The 18,018-nt window shown below is 51.2% G+C and overlaps 1 protein-coding gene across 9 annotated transcripts in view; it reads right to left on the reverse strand.

Annotated features, from left to right (window-relative positions):
* Window positions 1–18,018, reverse strand: part of TRRAP (transformation/transcription domain associated protein) — a 90,640-nt gene that overhangs the window by 15,807 nt on the left and 56,815 nt on the right. For 6 of the 9 annotated variants that reach the window (XM_061402159.1, XM_061402160.1, XM_061402163.1 and 3 more), the window contains exons 47-60: window positions 17,405–17,604; window positions 16,766–16,887; window positions 16,383–16,596; window positions 15,077–15,256; window positions 12,982–13,128; window positions 11,637–11,756; window positions 11,129–11,416; window positions 10,856–10,993; window positions 10,134–10,246; window positions 9,602–9,737; window positions 6,630–6,821; window positions 3,725–3,953; window positions 2,852–3,117; window positions 2,211–2,311 (exon numbers count right to left, since the gene is read on the reverse strand). In XM_061402159.1, coding sequence (XP_061258143.1) covers window positions 2,211–2,311; window positions 2,852–3,117; window positions 3,725–3,953; window positions 6,630–6,821; window positions 9,602–9,737; window positions 10,134–10,246; window positions 10,856–10,993; window positions 11,129–11,416; window positions 11,637–11,756; window positions 12,982–13,128; window positions 15,077–15,256; window positions 16,383–16,596; window positions 16,766–16,887; window positions 17,405–17,604 — 2,446 coding nt within the window. The remainder of the gene's footprint in view (window positions 1–2,210; window positions 2,312–2,851; window positions 3,118–3,724; window positions 3,954–6,629; window positions 6,822–9,601; window positions 9,738–10,133; window positions 10,247–10,855; window positions 10,994–11,128; window positions 11,417–11,636; window positions 11,757–12,981; window positions 13,129–15,076; window positions 15,257–16,382; window positions 16,597–16,765; window positions 16,888–17,404; window positions 17,605–18,018) is intronic. The other 3 variants (XM_061402162.1, XM_061402161.1, XM_061402164.1) reach the window with 1 other exon arrangement.

Raw genomic sequence — 18,018 nt, forward strand, 5'->3', positions numbered from 1 at the left:
AGGTTTACAGTGATATAGAAAAGGCAAGCACAGAAACGAACAGTTACAACACAAGTGGTAAGTAAAAGGTGTGCTACGAGATTTAGAAGAGGGAGTGGGTAATTTCGGAGTTGGATGGGCTTAAGAAGGCCTTAGGGAAGAAGTCATGTTTGAGCTGGGTTGTGAAGGATGATGGAGTTCACCAGAGCTCAGGATGAAAGGATGGTAACGAGGAAAGGGGGGCCGTGCAGAGTCCTGCAGAGAGTTCTCACAGCCGGTTAGTCTAGTGTGAAGCACTCTGACGGGAGATGTGCAGGAGAGGTGGGTGTGCGCCAGATCACTGAGGGCCACCGTGCTCACAAAAGTGAGACCAGGGCGTGGTGAGGAGCCAGGGCAGGGTTTTGAGCAGAAAAGTGGGGTGATCCTTCTGAGACACAAATCTGACTACTTCGTGACCATGTTGAGAATGTGTGGGAGAGCGAAGAAACTGGAGGGAGGCAGGAGGCTTGAACTGAGGCAGTCCAAGTGCATGTGGGGTGGGTATGTTTGAGAGGTGTGCAGGAGAACTGCAAGGACTGATTTAATAATTAAACGAAAGAGAATGTGTGTGTGTTAGTCACTCAGTCATGTCCAGCTCTTTGCAACCCCATGGACTGTAGCCCACCAGGCTCCTCTGTCCATGGAATTCTCTAGGCAAGAATACTGGAGTGGGTTGCCATTTCCTCCTCAAGGGGTTCTTCCCGACCCAGGGATCAAGCCTGGGTCTCCTGCATTGTAGGCAGATTCTTTACCATCTGAACCACTAGCGAAACCCAAAATGAAGGGGTGCAAAGCTTTAATCATTTAGAAAAATGTTAGCTGTATTTTTATATTGTTGACATTTAAAATCATTTAAGCATCAGATTGGATTAGGTAAAACTTAATAGGGAATTTATAAACGTGGAAAGAAAAAATATTAAACACACTTCTAACGAAGGTAATATTTTCAAAGCATGAAATAAATTATTGACTAAAATGTCATAGATCTGCTATTTGAATTCAGATTTACCAGCCTTATTTGAAGTAATTTTCATATAACAAGAGTTTCAACAGATAAGAAAAATATCAGACTACCATAGCCATAGCATCTTTGAAATGGAATATCCTACAGTTTTAAAAATCATGGTTGTATTTTTTATTATTCTGTGCTTGAGCTTTCATTATAAAACTCATGTCTGTCCACATATAAGCCTGAATTCCTGAATTCCACATATGCTTGAATTCCTGGATCAAAGATTTCAGAAGAGAATTCAGCAATGTTCTTCATCACACAAACTGCTCACCACAGAAAGCCTGGCCCCCTCTGCTCATGATGGAGCATGGAATTTTCAGGTCATCCAAGGGGTAACTTCCTGTTAAAAAAGGCTTTTAATTCTTACTAGTAAATAAAAGTTACTTATTTCCTGGTAGCTCAGACGATAAAGAATCCGCCTGCAATGCCAGAGACGTGGGTTCGATACCTGGGTTGGGAAGATCCCCTGGAGGAGGGCATGGCAACCCACTCCAGTGTTCTTGCCTGGAGAATCCTCATGGACAGAGGAGCCTGGTGGGCTACAGTCCATGGGGTCTCAAAGAGTTGGACAAGACTGAGTGACTAAGCACAGCAACATATTAAAGAAAATACCACTTCATTCTTATAATATTCTACTGTTTGTACACACCACATTTTGCTTATCCAGTCATTTGAGTAGTTTCAATATTCTGCTACTGTAAACAGAACTCTGTGAACCTTCATGAACGACTACCTGTTTGAGCTCCTGTTTTCAACTCTTTTCCATAAATACCTAGGAGTGGAATTGCTAGGACATAATTCTTCGTTTACAGTTTTTTGAGGACCCACCACACTGTTTTCCAGTTGACTGACCCCTCCTCTAAAGCAAGAATCACCTCCATAAAAGGAATCAACTCTGTTTCCAAGACAGCACGCTGAGAAAATGGGGCAATGAAACCATTATTGGCAGTTCCATGGTCAAGCAACTCATAGCTAAAAAGTACCACACTCAAGCCAGCTTTCTGATCCTGCTGCAAGTTACTACTTTCTTAGATACAAAAGCTGAACACCATGTCTGATGACTGATGCCAACTCATGTCAATTTCTAGCTTCATCTTCACATTGCTTTTTAAGTTACAAACAATTATTTAAATAATCTGATGAGTCTTTCTCTCACCCGCCACCTATATAACATACATACTTGTTAATCTGAGCCAAGAACATCCCCTTCAGTGCATAAAATTCAGCCGTCATCTCTTTCGTGAAGTATTTTAAGTTTGTAGATTCAATAACTTCAAGGCCCTGTTTGTAAAAACAGAAAGGTTCTTGAACTTGCTAGACACTCATTGAAAACCTCATTAAAATATTGATCCAGGCAGTTAAGTCCTAAAGATCACTGACAAATGTATTTTAAACTGATGAGGCGTGCCTACCTAGAATATTTATTGACTGACAAGGAGTATTTAAACTGAATCACTAAACACAAATTCAGTTCCAGACACCTTAATGGTATTATTTTTTCCAAAGCTTTAGATATCTTGTCAGTTTCATTGTTAATTTCCCTCTGAACATAGATAGCCCAAATCTACATATGCCCCCACAGTCCTGCAATTTTTAGTTTTCGTTCTATATTACCCAAGAATATGGCAGATTAGAGACCGTGGCATATAATTCAAATACTCGAGTGGCTTCCTGTCCCTTTCTCGTTCTGGCAGAACTGCTCCCTGAGAACAAGAGTCCCACAGCGCTCCAGTCCCTTTTCCTGTTGTCTGAGGCAGGATCTGGCCCAGGGACCCTCACTGCCAGGGCAAGGACGGGCACTGGGTCCACGTGGCACCCTACCTGCATACACTCGTTCTTGCCCATGACGCCTGCCAGCTGGAGGTAGCATTTGACCTGCTGCCGAATCTTCTGGAAGCAATCCACAATAGGGACAGTTGGAATGGTGTGGATACGACTTAATATATCCAGAGCCACATTGACCAGGCCCTGCTTCCGGGCAATTTTTCCATATTGGATAATCGCTGAAGCCGACGCGTGAACCCCAAGCATAGCATTGTTTGAACTTGGGTCGTGCTGAGAACTGTTTTCATATGCAGTTACAATAGCTGGAGAGGAAAGAAGTGACATTTCAGTCCACGTCAGACATTTCTCAGTTTAAGGCTTAAATAAAAAATGAAACACACACACAGGGCAGCTTATGAACATGGGAAGCTCTGTGATCAGCCCGCGTCACTCTGCCTCGCGTTTGCATCAAAGGGATGATCTAAGAAGCACCAACTCCCCGGTGGAGAGCTACCCTCTTGGCTAAGGCTGCTCTGGATAAAAAGAGGCCTGGCAGGTCTAGGGAGAGCAGCAGAGGGGCCCAGGGAAGCTGAGCAAGGCTCCACCCGGCCCCCCGAGAGCAGGTCTTAGGAGTGGGGGGCCTTCAGAACAAAGGGCCAAGACCCAGAGCTCTGATCCCACTAGTCCACGGCCCTGGAGCCAGCAGGCAGCTGTGTGGCAGCAAGTCTGTCCCGGGTGGAGAAAGGGAGCAAGGAGGGAAATTCTTCCCCTCTTTCACCACCTTCATCTTTACCCTCGTCATACCAACCACCTCTACCACACCTGCCAAGAAACAGAAGATTCGGTAAAAGAAAAAACAAACAAAAAGAGAACAAACAGAAAAACACAGCCAAGACATGAAACCGGAACAGTGGGTGTCTGGAAAATTACATGGTGGAGGCATGCCGGACCAGGTGGGTTTACCCTGGTAATGATGCTGCCGCCACATGAACACGCTGCTCCAGTGGGACAGGTCGTCCGACACGATGGGCAGCCGGTTCCGCCACGTCTTCACCACCGTCTTCATGTCGTGCAGGCTGTTGTTCCTCCCCAGGTTGGTGGGCTGCAAGCCTGCGTTAATCTGAGCAGCTTCCTGAAGCTCGATGATTTGCTGGGCTGCCTAAGGGGACCAGGGTGAGAGATTCCACGGTGAGCAGGGTGCAAGGATTGGATGAGGAAGGCAAAGCACAGCTGACCAGGAGTGTCTCCTGTGAAGGGCCCAGGATTCAAGAGGATGCTCTGGGATTTACTCAGATGCGGCATCTGACTTATTCCACGCCTCACACGTGACTCTTGGGATACCACCCCCCCAACTCTTAAGACCTCCGCCTCCGGCTGCCGTGACACCGGAGCCTAAAGAACAGCGGGGTCCACGCTGCCCCCTCCCGCCCCCACAACTATCCCTTTGCCCTCCCTCTGCCCCCCGCTGAGTGCGGCTCTCGGTAGGTCTTTGACAACGCCTCCTGCCCTCAAGTTTTCCTCTGTCAACATCTGAACCCCAGGGCCACGTCAATCATCTCAAACACGGCTCTGATGCTCTCTCCTGGCTGACACATGTATTCTCACCACCCGCCTACCCATCTGTCCAGGCGCCCCCCCTTTACACCCAACACATGCCGCTGGCTGCAAACGGGCGGTGCCCTCTGGAGCCCCTCTCGGCTGGGGGTGGGGGCTGGGGCGCAGCTCTGAGCCTTTTCCCACTGTTAATTTCACACTCTGTTCCCCATAGCGATTCTTCCCTTCTCTGCATCTTGGGTTTATCTGTGTTTGTCTTCACATGGCACCGAGTCACAGACGCCCCCGTAAAACTTGGCTTCTTACGGATATGCCCTCTCTCTTCAGCCTAACTCTTTGAGAAGAAATGTTTTTAAACTCTCTGAATTGTCTGAACCCCCAAACACAGCACCAAGTTCAGGACACAGTATCCTTTTGTTTGATCTTAATTTTAAAAATTGTCTACAAGAATTCACACTTTCCATCCGTATCTATACTTCAAGTTTAGTTCATTGCGCTCAGATTTCTGAAACCCTAATGGGTATTTGTACTGTAACAGCTTTACCGAAGTATAATTTAAACATCACTGAAAGCACCCTTTCAGGCGTACGGTTCAGTAGTTTTTAGCACTGAGCTTCCTCAACTTACCATGGTGTCATGTCCCAACACACTCATCATAAGTTGAAAATATCTGAAGTTGAGAATGCGTTTAACACACCGAACCTACCAGACGTCTAGCTTAGCTGACCTGAATGTGCAAAGAACACTCACACTACCTAACACAAGGCCTGTTTAATGATGAAGCACTGATTTTCTCACATGATGAAAGTGAAAAGCAGAACGGCCGTCAGCAGGGGGCTGTCCGCCGTCAGGATCTCGTGGCTGACCAGGCGCTGACGCTCGGCGCCACCGCCCAGCACCAGAGAGCATCGTACACGCATGTTGGTCCGGAAAAACATTCAGATCCAGGATTCGAAGTATGGTTTCTACTGAACATATACTGCTTTCAAGCCCAAAATAATAGATACGAAAAGGGAAACTATCAAACCAAAGAGATAAAACTGCTTCGATGAACTTCTGGTTCACTATGATGAAGACAAGATAATCTAAGTATATTAATAACTACGTAATTTTAAAAGCCTATAAAAAACTACACTATAAAATTTAATGTAGCAGTTTTAAGTCTCAGAACTACTCTTTCCAGAGGAAAAAAAGTGTGAGCATTGTGAACTACTGTTAAAACGGCAGCCTACAGTTATCCCTCATTCAGCCACACTGGGAGCTGCTCTGCGCCAGACGAAAGAGGCCAAGAGCTGGCACGACCCAGGGTGTGTGCGTGTATCTGCACGTATGTACGTGCATGTGCACACACACAGGGGCCGGGAGGATGGGAAGAAGGAATTTCCATGCAGGGGGCAGTGTGCACAAGGGGGCTGTGGGGAGTCACTGACCGGTGGCCCGTGTGGCTGAACGAGTCAGAAACAGAGAGGATGGAACACAAAGAAAGAAACCAAGGCGCAGGCTACTTAACTGCAGCCTTGGAGTCTCAGAGGGAGAGGCCCTGCTCAGACTGAACAGCAGCAGCACACTGAGGCTGGCATGGTGGGCATCAGAGCATACTCCTCAAGCAAGAAAACCATCACAGTCACCCCTGAGGGAGGCCTTCCTTCACCAAAACCCCTGGACGCCCCGAACACCAGAAGCCACGTTTCAGTCCTCTCCCTTCTGACTCTAGCTGTCCTCTCCCCAAGCCCGAGTGCAAATGGTGGGGGAGGACGGGGGGAAGGAGTTTCCTCTGCCGTCCAGCTCCGCTCACAGCCCTCAGCCTGAACGGGAGGGGCTCTGCTGGGAGGGACCCCCTGGAGAAGGGCTCCCCCATCCCCCCAAGAAGGGCCCCTGAGAAGGCACCCCGTCCCCCCGAGAAGGGACCCCCTGGAGAAGGCTCCCTCCTCTCCCTAGGAAAGGCCCCCCTGTCCCCCCAAGAAGGGCCCCCCTGGAGAAGGCTCCCTCCTCCCCCCAGGAAGGGGCCCCCCTGGAGAAGGCCCCCCATCCCCCCGAGAAGGGACCCCCTGGAGAAGGCTCCCTCCTCCCCCTAGGAAAGGCCCCCCTGTCCCCCCGAGAAGGGCCCCCCTGGAGAAGGCTCCTTCCTCCCCCTGGGAAGAGCCCATCCTGGAGAAGGCTCCCCACTCTCCCCTGGAGAAGGGCCCCCCACCCCGGGGACGGGCCCCACCTGGAGAAGGCCCCCCTCCCCGAGAAGGGCCCCCCTGGAGAAGGCTCCCTCCTCCCCCCGGGAGGGCCCCACCTGCAGCAGGGGCGTGTGCACGTGCGACACCACGTGGGGCAGCCGCCGCCACTCGCGGATGGCCAGGCTGCTGGCCATCTCCACCAGGCGCTCGATGAAGCTCAGCTGCTGCTCCTCGGGGTGGCAGATAGCCAGGTACCCGCGGTACATGTTGACCTTCCAGGCCATCTCCTTCGGACAGCTCACCTCTACCTGGGTGGGGAAGAGCATCACACGGAGGCAGTGGGTATACTTCCTCTCAGCGCAGAGTCAAAAAGCAAACTTTTTGGTAGCCAGTTATGCAAAGCAGTAAAGAGCAATTAAGCTACAAACAGACACTCGTTTTCTCTGGAGAGAGAATGCATTAGATATTTTTCTGAACACTCTCCTTTTCCAAACACCAAAGTGCGGCCAGTCTCTCTGGCTACAAAGCCTTGCCACCGGCTCCTTGCTTTAAGATGACTTTTAGTTCCATAAAGGGGAAACTGATAAGACTCTGTTATGATACACCAGGCGAAAAACCTTCAAAGTCGGCCAGGGAATTTCAAAAGGCTTAAATAAGTGCTCATCTCCACTCTGGTAAGTATCCGTATAAATCTGAATTGTCTCCAACTCACACTGTTATCCTGAGAAATCAATCTAACTTGCTCCACATTACATACAGAAGCAGAAGACAGCGATTCAGGTTTCTAAGAATATGAGTGAACATTCACAAACTTTATGGTCACTTAAGTCCACATTTATTATCCACTGCAAAATGTTCCCCAGATCTCTCTCGTGTCCTGATTATCAGTTCTCCTGATGAGCAGACGGAGCCCAGCATCACGTCTGCCCCTCAGCCCAGGCGGAGGCTCCACAAGTGCCTGGAAAGCCCCTGCGTGTGCTCAGCACCTCCTAAAGAAGGTGTTAGAACTCATCGCATCTTATCAGCATTTTAAAAACTGTAAATAAAAAAAAGTCTTTTCAAAAATAACCTCTTTGTATATAAGAAGATGAAAGAACCCAGAGATATTCTTGAAAAAATTTTCCAGGACTTGCTGTAACAAGATCAGTTAGACATTCATTCGGAAGCACCTCTGGAAGTGACAACGGAAATGACACATCAGAGCCGCGTGGCTCTCAGTCCAGAGAGGGCAAGAGCAGTGATGGTGAGAGCGACGCGCTGACCTGACACGGGCCTTGTCTGGTGACATCTGACCCTGGAGCACAGTCATGTCCGTGGCCCCTCCTGCTTCTCAGTAACCCAATCGTGAAGAAACTCAGGGAGGCAAACTTGGGAACACAACTGCTTCCTACAGGGTCCTTTACGATCACAACCTTCCGTCTCACATTTTCTGGACTTAAACACTAATTAAGACAGGACTTGTTTAATCATATCTACTCTCTGGAACATTAAGAACAAAAGCATCTCATTTTTCCTCTGCTGAAAATATTACCTCATTTATTAAATCGAACCAAGAAATGTACTGCTGCAAGCAGCCGCATAATTGTAAGATATAAGAGAAAGATTTTTTTGAAGTACTGGTAAATAAGTAAATAATTCAGTACTATCAAAAACATTTGAAATTAATTTACTGCATATTACCCATAGCGCTCATTAATATACTTTGAGCTTTTTCCAATCAGTAAGTGCCTTAAAACTGGGGGAAAATAATCAAGAACTTGTAAAAGAAGAAACTCATCTGTCAGACTTATGGTCAGTATGATACTGCACATATCCTGCTAAGTAAGACCTCGGAAAGGAGAAAAAGAAACACTAGAGTGAGCTATAAATATTTTTATATTGATATAAAATAAAGCATAATATTTATCAGAAAAAAAGGACATTAAAAATGAATTAAAAAAAAACCACCAATGGTAAATGCAACATGTCAGTAAACTATTTTTGTTTACTTAAATAGTGACTGGTTTACTTCTCAGAGTAACTCCCTGCATCAGAGGAGCCATTTCCCCGATCCCAACCTGAAAGTCCAGACCCTGGGCTCTATAACCTCCCTGTAGTTAATGGTTTGTGGCTATTCCGGTTCTTGCACCTTCCACATTTTGTTCAAAAGCAGCAGCAGTGGCGAAGTAAGCACGGGAGCCATAATACAGGTAAAGTTTTAAGTCAGTCCTTTCAAACACACGGCCTGTAACCTCCGTGCGCTTTGAGCCTACACGTCAAGAAAGGAAAACCACTGGTGTGCCTGTAAGTATGCCCTCACCAGGCCAAGGGGCAAGGTGAGAGCAGGACTGTGGTACGAACCCCTGAGCCCCGTGACACAGACACCACAGGGCAAAGGTTAAAACCTGAGCAGCAAAGGGGCGCCAGGGGAGAGAGACACAGGAGGGAGAGGAGTGAGCCACAGGCACGGCTGCGTCGGCAGAGGCCGAGGCGCTGGCAGGGACGTGGGCTCGGGCAGCAGAGCTGGGCCGTCAACCCCGGCTGCCGATGCCCCGCAGAGGCTCCCAGGGCGAGAGAGACCTGCACCTCGCACTGAACTCCTCCGGATGGAGTTTAACTTCTGAAAAACGTGCAGCTCAACCAAGTTAAGGGCTCGACTTCACCTACACGACGCGGTTACCACTTCTGTGATACAAGATACGCTTTGAACGTGATACTGCTTTTCATCCCACAACCTTACTGACAGCCCGGCCCTGCGCTTGCACCACACTCACACCTGCAGCGCCTCTGCCAACCAAATCCACCGGTAAAACGGCCTCTGCTCTTCCCAGTGTCTCAGAGTCCAGAGTCTCCACACCTGACACTTCCTGTAACTGAAGGATGAACTAAAACCAAGTTATCATTTAACTCAGACTCAGGAAAGATGTTCGTGAAAACCAAAAGTAACTCTTACTTCCCAGGAGCTATCTTGCATCTGCCAAGGTACCCCGTGTGATGCAAGTGAAGGGAGACCCCCCGAGACTCGGGGCTTTGGAGAAATGGTCCCTGTGCCTGCAGAGACTGTACCCTGAGTGTGGACAGGTCACGGTGTGGGGGGTACGGTCCTCACCTGCACCAGCGCCTCCTTCATGGCGGTCCAGTTGGACACCCGCCAAGCACACTCCAGGACCAGGTAAGGGTTGATGTGACCTTTGGACTGGCCGTACTCCGTCAAGGCTTCCCACTGGTTCAGCTCCTTAGAACACCTGGAGACCAAGGATCGGCCCGAACTCAGTGATTTTAAGCTACTTCCATTACACAGAAAGGAAAAAATGTTTCCCCCAACAGAGAAGGGTGGGCTTTTGTGGGGTGCTGTGGTGCTCGAGGCGCTGAAGCAGGGGCCCCCATGGAGCAGCAAGAACAGCACCCCCACAGCAGAGCAGAGCTCCGGGCCAGCAGAGGCAGGACTCAGTCACTTTCTCCAACACACACTCAAGTACTCAAGCTTTTAATAGCTGTTTCTCGATTTTTGTTTGTACTTTTCTTCGTGGGACCATAAAGAGAGCAGCAGAGCCCCTTTCTAAAAATACTTGTCAGGGAAAATTTCAGACTTTCCACTGGCTCCCTTCAGTGACTCCTGGCTGTGTCCCCGCTCAGCTCACCGGATCCAGTGGTCCTCCCAAAGCTGGTACTCTGGGAAAATGGCGGGGGAAGCGTTGCTCCTCTCGTGTTCCTTCTTGGCTTTATCCATCGCCTTTTCATACGACTCTTGCGCCTGTAAAAGTTAATAATGCTTTCAAACTGCTGCTTACCTAGCAACTGCTGCACAACCACTGCTCAATTACTTAGGGCAAGCCGGATCGCGGACCCGGGCCCGTTTCGGGCTCTCAGCATCTCCACCCAGAGAACGAGAGTGAACGAGCTGGCGCCTGAGTCCCCGCCCCGAGCAGAAGCAGCAAGACTTCGTGCAGGTCTCCACCCATCAGTGACGGCAGCTGGGCCACAGCTCTGCCTCTGCTTCTGGAATTTCTGTGGCTCGGCATCCTACCCGGGGCTGCGGCCACGCTCAGCGACCCCACTGCCGAGCAAGGACAGGCAGGGGGACGAAACTCTCACGCTCCACCAACCCCAACGGGACAGAGGACTGCAGAAGGGAAGCATCCACGCCGGCCTCACTGACAGTAAAGAACTTATGACTGAGCGTCAGTGTTCATGTCTCTAAAACTGAGGCTTCAATCTCAGAGTCTGTATGTGGACCAATACATGCTTCCAAGAAATCAGGAAACTTCTTTAGACAGAAACTGCCTCGAGGCTACAATACCACAGAACCTCCGTCAGCGCCTTCCACCACCCACAAGGCCCGGAGGTTCCCTGGCGGTGCTACCTGCTCAAAGAAGCCGTGCTGCTCGTAGGCGATGGCTGTGGCCGTCTCTGAGTACTTGCAGCGCTTCTGCCACAAGCCCGCCCACATGTCTTCCTCTTGCAGCAGAGAGTAGAGCTCCGCAAGGGAGTCCAGGATCTCCTGGAACAGAATGCGGTCTCTGAGTGCTCAGGGGGGAATACCGTGTTTCCCCAACAGGGCGACTTCACGGCCCCTAATCTGCCACCACCGGGGAGAGGCTCATCAGGACGGGTGAACACGGAGGCAGGGCCTCACCTGCTGGGGTGGAGTGATGCTCTCCTGCTCATAGAACTCGGCTGTCTGCTTGGGCTTGATCTGCAGGCTCAGCCCCTTTTCAAAGGCCTGGTGCTCCAGCATCAAGGTGGAGCGGAACCAGAGGTTGTGGGTCTTGCCCAGGTACTTGAGGACGCAGGGCCGGATGGGGATGGGTGGGACGCACTGGGACATGGCCTCCACGAAGCAGTTGAGGGCGCTGGGCTGGCAGTCCCGCTGCACCTGGTGGCTGCCGCTGCACAGGAACGGGCTGATCTCGCCCGCCAGAGCCTGAAACCCAAGCGCGGGCTGGGGTTGGCCGGGGCCTTGTGCAAGAACCAGCCCGCCTTCGTGCTTTCCCCCAGCGTCTGGCACGCGTGTGGTAACTCACGCTTGGATAACGCTAGTTCCCTCAGCCTTTGAAACTTAATCAAGAGTTTCTTTCACGAACACTCCTCAAAAGCTAAAACTGTATTTTTCAAAAGAGGACTTAAAGAAAACACAGACTCACATGCTGCTGTCTGTCAGACAGGATCTTCCACAGCCTGGGGAAGAGCTGGACCCATGTCTTCTCAGCCAGCGTGGTGGAGATGTGGCAGAGCTGCACGAAGGCGCTGAGCAGGGCTCCCGTCTGCAGGGCAGAGACCGTCTGGCACCAGGCCCCTGCCACGCGGGTGCCGCCTGAACTCCCTGCCCAGGAAGCAGGACCACCCACTCTACCCGATGCTGCTCCACTGCCTGACGTTCAGAACCTGAATGGATGTCGTGCCGAAGTGAAGCCTGAGTTCTGGGCACCACAGACCCCTCCTGCTGTGCTGAGCGGCTAGTACGGACGCGGGAAAGGGGCTCAGTGACATGCCCACATGTCTAACCTCCCAGAGCACCTCTTAACGTTACTGATTTCACCACGTCCAAGAAGTACGAACACTACGCTGACCCGGAAGGTGCAAGCAAGAGATACACAGATGTCATCACAGCAGAGGCTGCTGAAGACACCAAGGGGAAACAGAGCTGTATGCAGAGAGTCTATGTTATTTGCCAGCAGGCGTAATCCTGAAGAAGAAATCAGGAACCACGAGAGGTCAGAGTCTCTGCAATGAACAGTGAGCAGATGGAGAAGCAACTGGAATGGATAGGACTGGACCAGCACGCCCCACAACCGGGGCCAGAGCTGGAAACTGGGGACCCAACAGGCACATCAAACCCACAAACGTGGCTGCCCCTGCCCACAGCTCCGCTGTCTCTAAGGTGTGAATTTCTCATAGTCAGGTTTTTGGCAGCTTGAAGCCCACCTTCCCACATAGCAACACACAGTTGATGCAGAGGTGCTCGGGCACACGCCTGCCAGCCCACAGTGGGCCCTGCGGCTGAGACAGAGACACATGTGTCAAGATCATCTTGTCCCTTTCACCCAAGAGCGGACCAGGAAGGGAGCTAACCCCAGACCACGTCCCTGTCAAAAATGCAGAGGCCCAGGGTACAAACATTCCACAGAAAGGGGGAGAGAACAGTCAAGTGAAGAATGCTCCTGTCTGCTACTCAGGCTGCCCTGTGTGGAAGGCTGCACTGAAACCAACCTGGCTGCCCGCACATGGCCGCTCCCTGCCCATCGGGCAGGCGGTTCCTGACTCCACGTTAACATAGCAGAGGCCAAAGCTCTCAATGATCACGGACCTGCCCCCAGAAATGCTCGCCTCAAGCTATGAATACGGGAGTCCATGGGCTCACAGACTGTTCAAAATATAGGGGGTTGCAGAGAGCCACCATCGTTGAATGGGGGAGTCTGTAGGCTCATGGACTGTTCAAGATATCGGGGAAGGGGAGAGCCACCATCATTCCCCCAGACTCGCACAGACCTTCACCTCCCGGAGCGTGTCAAGAAATTTGTCATGTCTGTTGGTTAACATGTGCAGCTGGTTTCCAATGTCCTTCTCAGACAGCTCTTTGGTTTTGGGCGTGCTGGTCTGATCGCCAGGAGCCAGTTCAATATCAATCTCTACATCCTAAAGAATACAAAAAACAAACATGCAAAACCAAAAGGTCAAATAGTTAAAGAAGATCAACACACACAACTTTCATAAGCTTTTTGTTACATTTTTGCCAAGTAAAACTTCGGTTTCCTGGAAGTCTGATTATTTAAATAATCCTGAGTTCTAAAACAAAAGACAAGCAAATAAAGCTAGATCAGATCTAGCACTTTCTTACATGATGCTATAAAAATGTCAGCATTTTGCTGTCATGTTTGGATTATAGAAAGGAAAATAAAAAAGAAAACACAACTTTAAGCACCATAAAGACTACCTGCCACTCCTGAGAACGCAGCACAGACTGGTTTACTTGGATCAAGACTATCATCGGGGCCAATGCACAGCACCTTGTGGGCACAGGGCTTTACACAACTCGTCCCCAAAGAGGAAGGAATCTGATTTCTGTCTGAAGCTTCTGGGAAGTTAACAGTCAACATCCCATCGCCAAGACTGGGCTTGAAGTCAGGTTATGGAACATTTGGTGTGTGTTCTTGAGAATGAAAACAAGTCACATCAAAAAAGTGAAAGTAAAAGTGAAGTCGTGTCCGACTCTTTGCGACCCAATGAACTATACAGTCCATGGAATTCTCCAGGCCAGAACAGTGGAGTGGGTAGCCTCTCCCTTCTCCAGGGGGTCTTCCCAACCCAGGGATCGAATCCAGGTCTCCCGCACTGCAGGTGGATTCTTTACCAGCTGAGCCACTAGGGAAGCCCAAAGCTGCCCTGAGTCATGTCAAAGCTGCCACTAACCCCACAGCGGACTACAGGAAGGAGAGATCCCATCACCGATGATCTCCTGTGCAGAGTGAAAGAAGTCTTAAATTCTTATTTGTTAATGAAATAGAGATCTCACACACAAGGGGTACAAACCACCCCTTTCAGAGCAAAGAGAGTGCCTTCCTCCACCAGCACCAGCTGGCTGTCTTCTGACATGCAATGCCCCAGCCAGCCTGAGCTTCTACAGGCCGACAGCCTAAAGGACACGTTCACAGATCCATGCCTTGAGGGTCGTCCCCACTCCCAAACGGAGTCCCGACAACCATCGGGACCGAGGCTCAGCCCTGATGGTTAGTGACGGGCTCCTGGGCTGCCCCAGCCAGACCGGGTGGAGACCCAGGAGGGCCAGAGTAGGTGGCCTGTGGAACCAGCTAGAGACACGGCTCCTTCACGACAGCGTCACTCTCCAGAGCGGTGCGTTAGGACACAACGTGGGCAACTCCTGACTTGGAGAGGACCGTCAGCAGAGAGTAAAAGACCCTGTCCTCAGCAGCACCAACTCGTGATAAGTGACTGCTCTCAAAACTGAATGGCAACCCCAGATGCTCATCAGTTCTACCCTGAAATCTTGCCATCTGTGACATGGACAGAACCTGAGGGCACTGTGCTCAGCGAAATACGCCAAAGACACACACAAGCTCATCAACACAGAGAACAGACGGGCGGCTGCCAAAGGCGGGGGGTGGGAGGTGGAACGGGCAAAGACACGCAAAAGGCACAAACTTCTGGTGAAAAAATAAACTCCTCACGGGGGTGTCACGGACAGCATGGGGACTACAGTTAATAATGGAACACTATGTACCTGAAAGTTGCTAAGAGAGTAAATCTTAGAAGTCCTCATCACAAGAAAAAGAAATCCTGTAACTACGTGTGGTGACGGATGTTAACTAGACTTACTATGATCATTTCACAACACACACAAAATACCAAATCCTCACGTCGTACCCCTGAGATGAACAGGATGCACGTCAACTATACCTTGACACAAAAAGGAAACAGTAGGTAACTGAACAGGCACCACACTCAGACCTATCAGCAGAGACAGGTTCTGATCTGTCCCTCTCGCCCTAGAACCCCCACGGCTGATAGAGCATCCTCCCAGCGAGCCGGGAGGCTGGCTGCGGAGGCGGCGCGGGCACGGCCCTACCTCCTCCTTGGACTCGCTGTTCTCGCGCTCCCGGGGCTCCTGCTTGACGTGCGTCACCATGGCGAAGGCCGCACGGTCGTGGCTGTCAGCCAGGTTGATCACGTTGGTGATGGAGGGCAGCATGGCGCCCTGGCAGCTGGTCCCAATGGGCGTGCTCTTCTCACACACGGCCAGGAGGAGCTGGGGGCACGCAGGGGAGGAGAGGCCTGGGACCTGCGCCTGGCGCTCAGGCGTGGGAACCCCGGTGACCTCCGAGTCACCTCAAGGGCACACACGTGCACTGACCCCCCAGCGCCTGGCTGGCTCTATCCCGCTGCCCCTACCTAGACAGGAGCTTGCACCTCCCTTCCACTGTCCCCTCTCAGGTGCCCCTGACTCCATGTCTCAGCGGGCTGGAGAGAGACCAGCTAGACCGGGCCCTGGAGTCTAGACCGTGTGCTGGGCACGAAGGCAAGTAGCGACGCGATCTGCTTTGCCACGAGAAAGGTCATGAGCACGGCTGGCAGGAAGAGGCAGCCTGTGCCAGGCAGCACACGGTGGGCGAGCCCTGGCAGGACATTCCTGGCTCCACTGTGAGGAGCGAGAAGGCAGGCAGAGAAGTGTGGGGCCGTGTACTGGTGCTGCCTGGAGACAGGCCAGACCTTCGGACAGAGGAGGAATGGCCAGCCCCTCCTCCAAGGTCTCTCTGACCACCTGACCCAGAGCCTGGCACCTGATATAACCGACAGCCTCCTGAAAGAACAAGTCGGGGACCTCTGCCCCCTGTGTCACCATCACAGAATCCTACCTGCTGCTGCTCACAGCGCTGAGAATGGATGCTCAGCTCTGGTGGGAACGTGCCCACACACTCTCCCTGAAGCCCGGCCACGAGTCCCTCCTTTCCCGCAAGGAGAATCTCATAGCCTGGCATGTCAGATAGCTGTGACTCCCTGCAGACGTAGTCAACAGCCTATGTGCACAGCATGCGTAACCTCCCATTCTCTACGGGAAACCTAGGTTGCCTAGGAAAACTGGTTGCTGGTAATAAAGCCAAATAATGAGGAATACAAACAACTGACCACAAGCTAGTTAGAAACGGAGGCCGTCTGACTCTCCATCCACTCAAACAGCCTGACTGTTTGCGAGGGCCCTCACCTCCAGCTCCCTGGCCCCGTGAGCTAAGTGGTCAGAGCCCACGTGCTGTGAGGCCGGCTTGGCCTGGCCGCTCCACCTCCTGGCTGTTGGTCAGCTCCTTCCTACTAGAGAGGACAGCGGTTCTGCGGTGGAGACGTCTGCCTCTCTGCGTCGGTGTGGACACCCAGCTTACCTCAATGCACTGCTTGATCCAGAAGTGGTTCCCCATGGCCTCCCAGTTCTGGGAGCAGGTCACGTAGAGGAGGCGCTCGTAGACGCGACGCTTCATGGAGTTGTCAAAAACTTCGAAAAACTTGGCCCTGATGAGCGGCTGGGCACAGCGCAGCCCCGAGAGAAAGGCCGGCTCAAGCTTTGCGGTCAGCTCGCTGCCCGACAGCGTCTCATCCCTGGAACATTTGGACAAAAGGCTCACTGATGACGCCCACCTACGCTGTGTGTCTTACATGAGCGAACGTTTAAAGCTTATTATATACGAGAAGATTAAAAAGTCACACCACCAGTGGGTCAGAGAGCACAGCAGGGGCGACACGCAACGTGCTCGGCTGCGGTGATTACCTGTAGACGTAGTTAACAAGGTCTAAAAACTGGGCGTTTAGTTCAAGGTCTTCTGGAAAACGCTTTTCTATGTAGGTCATCATTTTCACAAGCAAAATGGACTTCTCCCGGAGTGTAGGTGTCTGCACAAATTTAAGAGTCAATTATTTGAGAAAGGACATGTTCAGAAGTATTTCAGCCATCTGCTCAGCTGATTTTTAACCTCCTACAGTCTTGTCAGGTAAAATAAGGTTGTTTCTAAATGGTTCTTTGGATGCTTAAGATCAAGACAGGTGCCAACATAATTTTCCTGGGGGACTACAACTCACTTGGGAGAGAAAGCAACTAAACTAGAAAACAAACTGGAAGTTTGCTAGCATCTTAGCTACCAAGTAACAGTCCCTCATGGTTGTTATTTTTGGCTCATTTAACATTTTAACAGAAGTAAAACCACATTACACGACCAGTTATTTCAAGTTTCTGTTCAAAATTTGTGAAGCACAGTGAGAAAAATCCAACTCAAAAAAAGAACCCCATGAGTGCAACTACTGGAGAGAAAAAATACTCTGCTTGAGAACTTGCAGAAGCGCTTAGACAGCGACGGCTGAACCTTCTCTCGAGAAGGCCCACAGGCCAGAGCACAGCCCCTGCCCAGCTCACCTGATTGGCTGCCATCGGGGAGTTGTTTTTAACCCATTCTTCCACAATTTTCACCACGGACCGGAGGATTTTGGCATCGGGGGATTTCTCAATGAGGGAGGTCAGGATGGCCTGAATGAAGTTCTTCCTCATCTCCATGCTCATCACGGCCAGGCGCGTCTTCACCAGCTCCAGACTTAGCATCACCAGCTCACTGGTCCCTGCGCATGGGAGAGACACCGGCTATCCCCACCACCCAAGCGGCTGGATCCCGCCCACGCCCTCCCCAGAACGCTTTCGCCCCGAAACGAGAGCTCCGGCGTGGGAAGTGCCTCCTGGCTCTGACCTCACCGCCGTGCCAGGGAGGCCCAACAAGAGCCTCCTCACAGGGCAGGGGACGACAGAGCTGACGGGACCGGGGGCTCGGCCAAGCCCTGGAGTCACGCGCACGGCCCTGGCGGGCTGAGAGGTGCGACTCCCACTGCTCCCCTCCCCACAACACGTGACCCGAGTTCCGGAGCTCACAGCTTGGGTCTGGACCCTGAGACTTCATTCTTCAGAAGCAGTGGCTCTGATTTAGCCATCTCTGCTTACAGCAAAACTGTTAGATAACTAGTGGCAAAGGCTCCTCAAAA

This window comes from Bos javanicus, chromosome 25, assembly GCF_032452875.1.
Source record: "Bos javanicus breed banteng chromosome 25, ARS-OSU_banteng_1.0, whole genome shotgun sequence".
Lineage (NCBI taxonomy): Eukaryota > Metazoa > Chordata > Mammalia > Artiodactyla > Bovidae > Bos > Bos javanicus.